General features: G+C 49.4%; 1 protein-coding gene across 1 annotated transcript in view; it reads left to right on the plus strand.

Moving 5' to 3' along the window:
- The window catches only part of IGLL1 (immunoglobulin lambda like polypeptide 1), a 29,471-nt gene extending 19,877 nt beyond the window's left edge, over positions 1–9,594 (plus strand). Inside the window, exons 3-4 of the mRNA XM_045289564.1 lie at positions 7,795–7,860; positions 9,218–9,594. Of these exons, the coding sequence (XP_045145499.1) occupies positions 7,795–7,860; positions 9,218–9,594 (443 nt within the window). The remainder of the gene's footprint in view (positions 1–7,794; positions 7,861–9,217) is intronic.
- Positions 9,595–12,032: the final 2,438 nt, after the last annotated feature.

Raw genomic sequence — 12,032 nt, forward strand, 5'->3', positions numbered from 1 at the left:
CAACAACAACAACCAAAAAAAAAACAGCCCATGAATATCTCATGATCGAAACGGTCCTATCCCATTGTGCACTGGGGGCCATGAGTTGGGCCCAAGTCAACAGCATCAGAAGCACTGATTTCCATGAGTCCCCATTTCCTTAACACTGAGGAACCATCTGCCCATTTGATAGATGAGGAAGTAGAGGCCCAGATAAGGCCAAATTTTATCATCTTTCCAGGACTCCTTGAATAAAGGGATCCATCCAATCACTCTTGGGAAGCCTGGCCTGGCAGAGAAGCTGATAAGAAGTAGATCGGAGGGGAACCAGTAGGCTTGGCCAACCAGCCAGGCATGTTGAGCGTGGAGGGCTTCCTGGTCAGAACAGAGTCCCCCAGTTGCAACCCACCCCACTGAACTCAGGCTGTGCACCGCCTCCCCCCATCCTGCCCCTTTTCTGCTGAGCATCCAGCTGCTCTCCACAGCCCCTCCAGGGACCTGGTGCATGCTCCAAAGAGCTGGGACTCCCTTGGGGGTTGAGGATGGGAGCAGGTGTGCCCTCCAGGGACCCAGAAGCTGGAGGCAGGAGGACCAAGGGAAGGCAGTTGAGCCCTAGGTTCCAACCACAATGGAACAGTTGATAGCTATCCCTCTGGGAGAGACCCCAGGGCAATGGCCATGGGCCCCAGAAGACACCAGTGACCGGGGACAGAGATCAGTCACCAAGGCCTAGCTACAGGCCAGGGTACGGAGGCATCGCTGGTACTCCTGCCAGAATCTGTGCAATAGGTTGGCCCCTGGGACCTCTGACCACGAGGCTGGATGAGGCCCTGGATGAGCCCCAGGGAGTGCCCGTGGTGCTGGCCACTGCTGCTGCTGCTGCTGCTGCTGGGCCTGGGCACCCTCAGCTTGCAGCACCGGACTGGAACCTCACAAAAGGGGCCTCCCAGCCCCAGACCTCTGAAGAGACGCGACCCATCCTACCTGTGGGGCACGTGGAACAGGTAAGGGCTGCTCGTACGTGGGAGAGAGGGAGTGAGAAAGAGTCCAAGTGGAGGGTAGCTGAGGAAGTGGGCCAACAAGGAAGGGGTGGGAAGAAAGAGGCATCAGGGAGGAAGGGAGCGTGGACCCTGTCTTCCTTTTGAACGGTTTCTATTTTGTTCCACGCCGTTTTGTTTCTTGCAAGAATGTTTGGTTTTGAACTATCATTGATGTGGATTGCTGGGGTTTGGTACCCATTGACAGCTAGCTTAGACTTGGCTGACCCTGGGGAGTCTCCTGGCCAGAGCTTCAGCTAGTGGGTGCACCCTCCAGCCAGAGCAGGGCCTTCGGGGAGACCGTGCTCCCCACTATGATCCCTCGGCAGCCCCGTCCTCTATGTAGGTGACATAGCGCTGTGTATCAGGGAATCTTCAGATGACAATCTGCCCCGGACAGCTGCTGCCTGTCATTCTAGTGACAGAGCCTCCTCCTCGTGACCCCAGGAGGTCCAGAGAGGTGAGGCAAGCATGCCCCATGAACCCCTGACAATCGTTCTGTCAACAGGATGTCCAGTATCTTAGCAACCCCCAGAGAAGGGGGGTGCAGGGAGCGAGGGAAGAAACGGAGTTGCAGGGCTCTGGCTCAAACACAGTCATACCCTCAGGTGCAGACCTGGGAGGCAGACAGGGTGGCGGGGAACCAAGGGCCCATGGCGCAGCCCCAGAGACAAACACATGCACCTCTGGAACATCGTGGGGGTGGCTCAGCTCTAAGGGCAGGTCTCCACTGGGACTCAACAGCTGAGCAGGGTGGGGCTCTCTGAGTGCCCTAGGAGAAAGAAGAGTGCGGTGCCACGTGACTGGGAACAGGCAAGGCTTCGGGAGGAAGCCAGATGTACCTCAGAGGGTCCTGAGACACCAGACCTTTAGCTTGAGTTCCAAGAGTCTAGTTGTGGACTGGGGCCTGGGGTGAGGCCAGATTAGAGAGCCAAGGCCAAGTGGGGTAGCTGCCAGGGTCCAGGTGATGGGCTGGGGGAGGAGAACAAGGTACTCAGGGATTCAGGTCTAAAAGGCTCCGATGAATTGGTGGATCATTTGAGGTGGAGGAAAAGACCTTCTGTAAGAGTTTAAAATGTGCACCTCTTTGAACAAGATGCAACCCTCCGTAAAACGCTGACTATGCGAAAGCAGGATCAGCCATTACTCACGATGAGAAAATGCTGGCGAAAGTGTGCGATAAACTATAATGTGACACGCGCGTCCTAAGGAATCACACACTAACCTGCACACTGGCGTCTCTTCAAGCATATGTTTCTGAAGCATCTCGAAAGACACAGAAATAATTCATTTTTTAATATACTTCTATCGTTTGCAAGGCCCAACCTACCTCATTTAATGATGTCATTCGTTTTAAATGACAATAGTTGTGGGGAGATCTATTTTTTAAATGGATGCCATATTGAATCTGCAGATGCTTCCCAAGTTTGTCTGAAAGCTATATTTCGAAACCTGTCAGAAAATACTGAATGGCGTGTCTCAGGCTGGTGAGATCCTCCCTGACTTTAATTTGGACTTGATAATACAATTTTGTAGCTGTTTTCTAAATAGCCATGAGCATGTATATGCTGTTTGGTCTTGTAAGAGACATTTTTAGTCTTGGAAATAGACACTGGGAACATCTGGACATAGATCTTTGGTGGCATAGCGGTTACACGTTGGCTGGTAAACCTATAGGTCAGCAGTTCAAAACCACCCGCTATTCCGTGGGACAAAGAGGAGGCTTTCTACTCTGGTAAAAAATTACAATCTTGGAAACCCCAGGGGCAGCTCTACCCTGTCCTACAGAGTCACTATGAGTCAGCATGGACTCAATGGCCGCAAGTTTTGAGTTTCAGTCAAATCTTCTCAAGGTTGGTGACTGTTGGCAACTGGACTATGCATAGCCAGGCCTTTTACTGTGTGTGTGTGTGTGTGTGTGTGTGTGTCCCTGAACACACATGCACACAACACGCAGCTAGTGTTGAACTAATTCAATTTTTTTTAAAAACTTACTCTATGCAGTCTCCTGTAACGAGCTTTTTAAACAATATTTTATCAACGCTTTCTATGTCATTCCATATGAGGCTACCACATTCCCACACTGGCTTTATAAGAGTTCAAAGTTCAGCTGGCCCAGGGTTGATTTAACTGTTTCCCTGTTAATGGACACATGGGTTGCTTCCACTTTAAAAATAGCAATTAAAGAATGACGCTGCAATGGAAACTCCTCTGTCCAGGGTATGTGTACAGTGTGTTCTTATGAACTGCTGTAGAAGGTGTATTAGTCTTGGTACTCTAGAGAAACAAATGCACAGAAACTCAGGTAAAGAGTGAGTTTTATATAAAGGGTAAGTGCACATCAAGAAAACATCCCAACCCAGTGCTGTCCAAGCCCACAAGTCCAACATTAACCCATTAACCCATATGTCCAACACCAATCCACAAAGTCCTCCTCCATCTCACAAAACAGACGCAATGAACCCGACTGCAGGAGGAAAGCCGAGTCAGTGAATGTGTAAGCATCTCAGCACTGGCAGGGGTCTCCACACTGGTGCTCCAGCACCCATGGCTGCATCGGGGTAGTTCCATGTGGTTTCTGCTCAGGGATGTCTTGCAGGAAGTCAGCCTTGCAAAGTGAAGCAGGGAACTGCTAAGGCAGCTGCACCTTGGTGCAACCATCACAAAGCAAGAGACCCGAGAACTCAAAAGATGAGGCTCACCGAGCCATTTATCCCTCCACCCTTCAATTAATCCCACATGTGTTTATCGGCCAGGTTGCCACAATAAACTAACTCAGAAGGGATGCCCAAAAGTGGAATCGTTGAGTCAAAAGGGGTGTGCTTTTGAAAGTTCCACGGGTGGCATCCTTGTCCAAAAGTCTGTTCCAATCTACACGCACTGCAATCAACAACAGTGTGTTCCCCTACATCCTTACCAATAATGTGATTTTGTTGATCTGGTTTTATTTCACTATTTGATGATCCAAAAATAGAATGTGTGTTAGTTACTTCAATGTTTAGTGTTTGATCCTCGGTGAATCTTAGTTGCCTTTTATATTTTTATTGGTTAATTCTACTTCTTTGGGGAATTAGCGGGTCATCAGTTTGCCTATTTTATGTTCAGTTGCTTATATATTGGGATGGATTTCTAGGAATCCTTAATCGCTTTGGATATTGAGCTCTTGTCTATTTAATACATTGCGGACATTTTTCCCTGGTCTGTTTCATGTCTTCTATTTGTAGGATCTATTGCTGTAAAGTTATTTTAATATCTGTGTGTCAGATTGGGTGTCCTGGTTTCCTTATGGTGATTGAGGTCCACGGTATGCTTTGTGTCAGTATTATAAAACCATTTTTCTTTCTGGTACATTTGTTGTTGTTGGTTTTAAAATCCTCCTGAAGTTTATTTTTGTGTAGGTAAAGGTCTAACTTTATTTTCCAAGTGGAGCGATAATGAGTGCACATTTGTTGCTTATGGATACAGCTTTTAAAAACTACTAAGTTATTGTTCATCCTTCTCTCTGCGAGTTTGTTGATATGCTCATATTCATTTCTGTGTTGATTCCACATGGTTTTAATTACGTTTTCACACCTGGTCAGGAAGAAAAAAAAACATGATTATTACTCTTTTGCAAAGTATTCTGGTTTATTCCATGCCGTTTTTTATTATTATTATTGCTGGACTTTGTTTAATTCACATTTTCAAAAATAATTTTTGGTGTTGCATTTGTGATTTCATGGAATAGGTAAGTTAATTCTCCAAGAACCGACATCTTTACTATGCTCCGCATTCCTATCCAGGAACATCGCGTACTCCTCCATTCCCTCAAATTAGTCAGGTTACTTCCTGTTATTGTAAATCTTCACCTTTTTTCATAGTATTAATTTATTCCTAAAGTTTTTTAACATAATTTTATGTGAGTTGTGGATACCCCTAATATCATGTTCCAAATGATTGTTGCTGGTGTAGAAGAAAAAGCTATTGACTTGTATATTGCTTTTGTATCTAGTCACTTTATTGAATTCTTGTTTTAATTCTTATACTTCCTTGGGTCACTCTCTTAATGGTAGCTCCCTACCACATCATCTACCAAGAACAGTTTTCTCTCTTTTTCCCCAACTAGTTCAACCCTTTTCCTCTTCATCACACTTCACCAACTAGAATATCCAGTATTTGTTGCATAATAAAAGGGAGAGTAGGTAGCTTTGCTGTGTTTCTGGCCCTTAAATGGTTGACGTTTAAGCATAAGGCTTGATGTAAGTTTCTGGGGCATGTTGTATGAAGGAAAACCAACCCAAACCAAACTGATTGCCATCGAGTTGATGCCAACTGACAGCGAGCCCCAAAGGACAGGGTCAAACTGCCGCCTGTGAGTTTCCAAAACTGTAACTCTTCACCAGAGTAGAAAGCCCCATCTATGAAGGAAATTGCCTTCAACTATTAGCTTCTTAATACCTGGATGTTTGCTTCCTTTAATACAGAAGTGAGTGTGTTCAGCCATATTAAATATTGTTTTGAAATTCCTATGTGTGTGTCATAAATGCCCAAAGCAACAACCCCACCACAGTTCGTTGTTTCCTACTGCTACGAGTAGAAAGCCCACTGAGCCACCAAGGCGGCTAATCTTTATGGAAGCAAACGGTCTTATCTTGCTCCGTTGGAAGAGCTGCTGGTTTCAGACTGCTGCCTTTCTGGTTAACAGCCCAACACCTAACCCACTGCTTGATGAGGGCTTCTTTGATCAAAAATACAACCACAGACAAATGGTCCTGTGGAAAGCGCTGGTCTCAATGTGATGGGTTATCTTCTGATGGGAATGAGCTGTTGTTAACTCTCAACTCATGGTATCAAGTCAACCCCCAACTCATGGTAACATCATCCTAGGATCAGCTGGTGGTGATGCGCGGGGTTTTCACTGCCTGATTTTCGGAAGGAGATTGCCAAGATTTTCCTCTTTAGTCCTTCTTAGTCTTAAAGCTCCATGGAAACCTGTTTAGCATCACAACAACAAGCAAGTCTCCACTGACAGGCGAGGGTGGGCTGCATGTGAGGTGAATTGTCTGGGAATCCACCCAGTAATCTCCCATGTGGAAAATCGACTGCTGGGCCACCATTTGGAGTGTTGTTTGTATTTGGGGGGCAGCTGCTAATGGTGTTGTTAGCTGATGTTGATTCTGTTCGAGCTTAAGTACAACAGAACAAAGCATTGCCCAATCCTGCACTACCTTCGTGATCTCCGTAAGGTTTGAGCCCATCTCCCACAGTGGGAGATGAAATCTGATTACAAATGGCGAGGGCTGTTGATGTCATAAACCCTTGGGATGTAATTTGTGTTTCTTTTTCTAATCACCGTATGGCCTTTTATACTGTCGTAGAATGTCTAGGGCACAGAAGGTGACCCGAGGAAGGCGAAGCATTCTAGGATGACTCCAGAATTGGAGTGGCATGAAGACACAAATGGTGGGGTGGAGGCCAAGTTGACAGGGATATGTGATGAGCTTAGTTTAGGCCCATTGGGTCGGGGATGCTGTGGAGCTTTCCAGCAGAGATGGGTCACTATGGAGCCAAGCAGGGAGGGCAGGATGGAATTCAGGACTCAATACACCTTGGAAACTCCTAACACGGTGTGGTGTAAGTCAGATACTTGGAGAACAGGAAAGAGACAAGAGAGCAGGGTCTATGGTGGTGGTATAAAGGTCAAAACGGGATGAAAGAAAGGGAAGTCAACATAGAAGGAGTTGGGTGTCTCCGATATCAAGAAGAGTCTGTGGAATGAGTGGCTGTCTGCAGGGCTGCATCCTACGGAGAACTCAGCTACACAGAGACGCGGAGGAGCCTCAGCTGGCGACGGAGAGGGCCTCGTTGGACTTGACTTAAGAGGTTTCAGGGGGAAATGGAGGAGAGAGTTAGGAGGAGCCCCATCATGCCCCACCACTTGAAGTAGGGCCTGCAACAGATGGGTGCTCACTAATCGCAATGAATGGCACATAACCACACACCTTCACCCAGGGGGAAGAACAATAGAAACCAGAGGGAAAGGGAGACAGCGGTCGGTGTGAGATTTGAAAGTAATTAATAATCTACACTCTATCAAAGGACCATGAGGGTTGGGGGAGGGGAGGAGGGAGAGAAAAAAGAGGAGCTGATCCCAAGGGCTCAATGGAAAGTAAATGTCTAGAAAAGAATGATGGACTATATGTGCGAATATGTCAGATACAATTGGTGTATGGTTTGTAACAAGAGTTGTAAGAGCCCCCAATAAAATGATTTTAAATAAAGAAGAAGAAGTTATTGTTAGATGGGTGGGTGGATGGACTGACGGACAGACGGAAAGTGGGATGGAGCTGAGTCTTGATGTGGACCATAGCAGAGGGGTCTGCACATGAGCATTCCATGATTCAGGAACAATGCAGTGTCCACAAGGCAGGAGAGGAAGCCATCCTGGCTGGGATGTGGAAGCTTGCGGTGGGAGAAAGATTCACTGACCATTAAATGAGGCCAAGAGAGGTGGAGGACCAAGTCAACTCAGACCTAACTCTCAGGCATGCTGCTACCTGAGAGAAATAGCCCATCAGGTGTGTGACGTGTCATTGTCCACACTAAAATGTTATGGTGACTGGACAGACACCACCCATAAGGGACGGAGATTGGGCGGGGGGAAAGGTCAGGAATGGACAGATGGTCTGGGGAGGGGTTGTCCTCACCTGGCCCCACCTGCAGTCTGCACCTGTCATACTCAGCAGGTTCCCACTCTGGCCCCGCCCCGGGAGGGCAGGCCCCAGGTGCTGGCCCCGCAGTTTTGGGTCTGAGTCTCAGTCACCATGGTATGTGTTCGGCAGCGGGACCAAGATCATGGTCAAAGGTAAGTGGCTTTCACGACCTTTCCCACCTCTTCGGCCCTCTCCAGAAAGTCGGTTTTTCGCTCTCACGGTCTTTTTTGGCCCTACTCTCTCCAGACTTAAGGACCTTGACCTTCACTTTTCTCTGGGGAACCTGGGGGGTTGGGTTGTTCTCGGGGTTTCCAGTAGGTTCCTTGATAGCAGGAAAAGCTCCCACAGAGTCTGGCAGCCAGGGCCACCCCAGAGCCTGGGTTGGGCAGCATGGCCCCGGGAATGGGCACTCCTGTCCCACTCCCACGTGGGAATCAGAGGCTCGTCCGACCAGGCACTCGGTGACCTATAGACAGTTATGATGAGCCTTTGGGTCTGGGTTGAGGGGGAAGGAGGCTCACAGGGACCTTGGGCCTGTCAGAGGTCAGCCCAAGAAGAGGCAGACAGAGGGTAAGGACACTGGCTCCCTTCCTTCTAGGCTAAAGCTTTCAGGGCTTGGCTGGTCTGTGGGGACTGGAAGCTCAGAATCATGGGTGCTCCTTGGCAGAGTCACCCTGTCCTCGAACCCCTTGGCCTCTGAGGCAAGCTCTCTCCTGCACAGTGGGTTTGTATCTACCTTGGAATGAATTGGTGGAGGGAGAAGGAAGATCCCAATGAGCTTCTCACTCTCTAGTAAACCAGGGCTTTTTGACCGGCTTTTGAGGTGGGGTGTTTGTGTTTTTTTTAGTTGGTGAGTGAGTCATCCCCCAGAGAAAACTATTTCAAGTGAAGGGTCCTGTGGCCAGGCCAGTGGGGGCAAGTGGGGGTGGGCAAAGCCAAAACCTAGAGGAGCCCTTGGGGGGCAGGAGGTGGCCCAGACTCTCTCACGTGGTTCCCCTCGATAGTTGAGGGAACCACCTGGTTGGGGTAGAGCTGGGCCCTCCCGGGAGACATAAGCCCTCTCGAATGGAGACTTAGGGTTTCTGCACACACCATCAGGAGGTCCCACTAGCCTGAAAGGAACCCTAGATTGCAAGGCACCTCAAAAGTGCAGGGAGGAAGGCAACCATTTTCAGGGAAGGTGTAGAAAGGGCAGTGGCATTCCTGCAGCCCCCTGGCCCGGGACTGGAGCTCGGGGTACCAGACCCCAAACTCAGACTGCAGACGGAAGGGTACAGTTTCCCTGATTACTTGGAAAACTGAGGTCAACAAAGAAATGCACCTGAACAGACACCTGGAGGAAGAACACTTCAAGAGGGCTTCTAGAAGGGGGTCTCAGAGGGACCGAAATGGGAGAAATAAGCATAGTGCCCCTGTGAGCATCCCAGAGCAATGATGGGGGGTGGTGGCAGGTGCACCCCAAAACTCAGAATCATTCCTGAGCCTCACATCGCTGCCTCTGTACACTAGGTCAGCCCACGGCGGCCCCTAGAGTGTCTCTGTTCCCGCCATCCTCTGAGGAGCTCCAAACCAACCAGGCCACGCTGGTGTGTCTCATCCATGACTTCTGCCCACCTGAGGTGACAGTCACCTGGAAGGAAGATGGCCAACCTACCACCCAGGGCGTGGAGACCACCCAGCCCTCCAAGCAGAGCAACAACAAGTATGCCGTCAGCAGCTACCTGGCCCGCACGGCCGCCCAGTGGAGCTCTCACTCCGAATACACCTGCCAGGCCACGCACCAGGGGAAGACGTACGAGAAGAAGGTGGCCCCCGCAGAGTGCGCTTCGGGCCTGATATCCCCCCCACCCCGCCACCCAGGAGGGCCCAGAGGGACTGGCCTCTGAAAAGGGATTCCCTCATCCACACACCCCTTCCCCCAACGCTCCACTGTATCCCTGAACCCACCACCCCGCCTCATCCGCTCCGACCTGAAGGGACCCCACACGTCTCTAAAATAAAGACCTGACATTTACCATTCAGCGTGTCCAGTGTCAGTCGGTGTCTAGTTGCATCTCTAGGGAGGGTATCCCCTCAAGGAGTCCCTCTGTAGAAGCCATATGTCCCGTGTTCTCTCCCAACAGACGGGGGAGTCTAGCATGATTAGCATGGTCTCGGCCAGTGCCACCCTAAAATACCATCCATGACCATCCGGGGAGGAAACGGACTGAGGCAAGGGCCAACTGAAGGGGCAGACCCCGAGGATCCTATCAGGGACAAAGTGGGGACGTTCCAGTCCCCGGAAGTGGGCTGGCCACAGGCCAGGAAAGGGAGAAGTCCCTGGAGCCTGGGCTCTGAGCACAAGACGAGATTCGATGGATTGGTTTCATCAAGAGACCCGGATGGGCACCATTGACCTTAAAACAGCCCATGGGTGCCCCACCCCGTGGGAGCGTCGGAAAGAGCTGGAGAATTGTGCATGTGCACTCATCTCTCAATCTCAGAAAGTACCGTAGCTAAGTAAGGCACACAAGTGCCGCGGTAGAGAAAGTGTAATCCTTGTGTCGTGGTACCAGAGGATTGTTTTGATTTGCAATTCGGTAAGGATTTCTTGAGCATCCTTTCAACTCCCTCTCAACTGCCGCATCACCTACATCGGCCCCTACATCATCTCCTAGAACATCTTTAGGATTTCATCTAACCTGACTGCTGGGGCACCATTTGAGTTGCTTTGTGTGCAATGTCTAAGATCTGTGTTCAGATTCCTGTGTGTGTGTGTGTGTGTGTGTGTGTGTGTGTGTGTGTGTGAATGGCCAGTTATTGCAGCCCTCCTTTCTCCATGGAATTGACTTACGCCTTTGTCAAAGAATAGTTTCCTTTGTTTGTGTGGCTTTCTTTCTGAACTTCAGCAAGGTGCTCAGAGCTAACCATTGTGAGATGGCACAGGACCAAGCAGGGTTTCACTGTGTTGTACACAGGGTCTCTGTGCATGAACACCACCTCAGCCACACTTACCAGCACAGGGATCGTTTCTAAACAGCCTATTCTGTCTCATGGACCTACCTGGATGAACCCTCCACTGTCAAGACCATTCTGATTCACAGGAACCCTCCAGGATGTAATTTTGAAAACTAAGGTGCGCCTGACCCAAGCCCTGGTAGCTCCAATCGCCTCCTATGCTTGTGAAAGTCAAACGTTGAATAAAGAAGTTCGAAAAAGAATCAATGCATTTCAACTATGGTGCTGGTGAAGACTATTGAAACTCCCGCGGACTGCCAAAAGAACAAACAAATCTAACTGGACAGAAGTAGAGCCAGAGTGCTCCTGAGAGGCAAAGATGGTGAGACGTGGTCTCACATACTTCTGACATGTTGTCAGGAGAGACCAGTCCCTGCAGAGGGACATCAAGCTTGGTAAAGGAGAGGGGCAGCTAAACAAGAAGACGCTCTACAAGATGATTTGACGCCGTGGCTGCAAACAACGGGCTCAAGCAGAAGAACACTTGTGAGGATGGGGCAGGACTGGGTGGTGTTTAGTTCTGTGGCTATACGTCGGAACAAGCTTGACATCGCAGCAACAGGGGACAGGGTAGAGCTGCCCCACAGGATGACCAGTCCTGTCCATCTTTGAGGGAGCAGACTGCTTTGTCTTTCTCCTGCAGAGCAGCTGGAGAATTTGAACCCCCAACCTTTTGGTTAGCCGCCCAACCTTTACCCCACCGCACCACCAAGGCTCCTTATTAGCCTAAAGTTGTATTTTAATAATGAGGCGAATACCTCACATTTGGAGACTGGGACCCGCTTCGTGTGTCTCCTGGGTCCTCCTGAAGCTCCGGAAGAACTCGGTGATTTCCTACTCCATAGTGTGATAGGATGCTCCAGGCTCATCTCAGACCTTGTCTGCTTCTGTCCTGGAGCCAACAACTTCCCCTCACTGTCCAAAGACCACATACTGGCGTGGTGTGTGGAGGCTATAATCAGGGTCTAACTCTCATCTCTCTTTAAGCAAGATAGTATCATATCAACTGGGAAATGAAAACATACCGTAGCCTGTATGGTGAAAAGAAATATGCCCAGGTCTCCTGGAAGGAGTGAGGATGTGATCTCCTACAGCACACATGGCCAGCTGCGCCCTACCCCATTGAGGAGACACACCAAGAGAAATACCACTGATAAGCCACAATCGGTTTGAAAAGTTGGAAGCTTCCATTGGCCACTGCAATCCAGGGCAACCTGCCCGTGCTGACATTATTGGGATTCTCCCTCTGCCCACATGCGATGTCTCATCAAGACACAGCATTTCTTCAACTAAACAGAGAGGCACTCTGCCTTAGTCCATGGACCTT

This window comes from Echinops telfairi, unplaced genomic scaffold, assembly GCF_000313985.2.
Source record: "Echinops telfairi isolate 266 unplaced genomic scaffold, ASM31398v2 ScPeMD7_29;HRSCAF=101, whole genome shotgun sequence".
Classification (NCBI taxonomy): domain Eukaryota; kingdom Metazoa; phylum Chordata; class Mammalia; order Afrosoricida; family Tenrecidae; genus Echinops; species Echinops telfairi.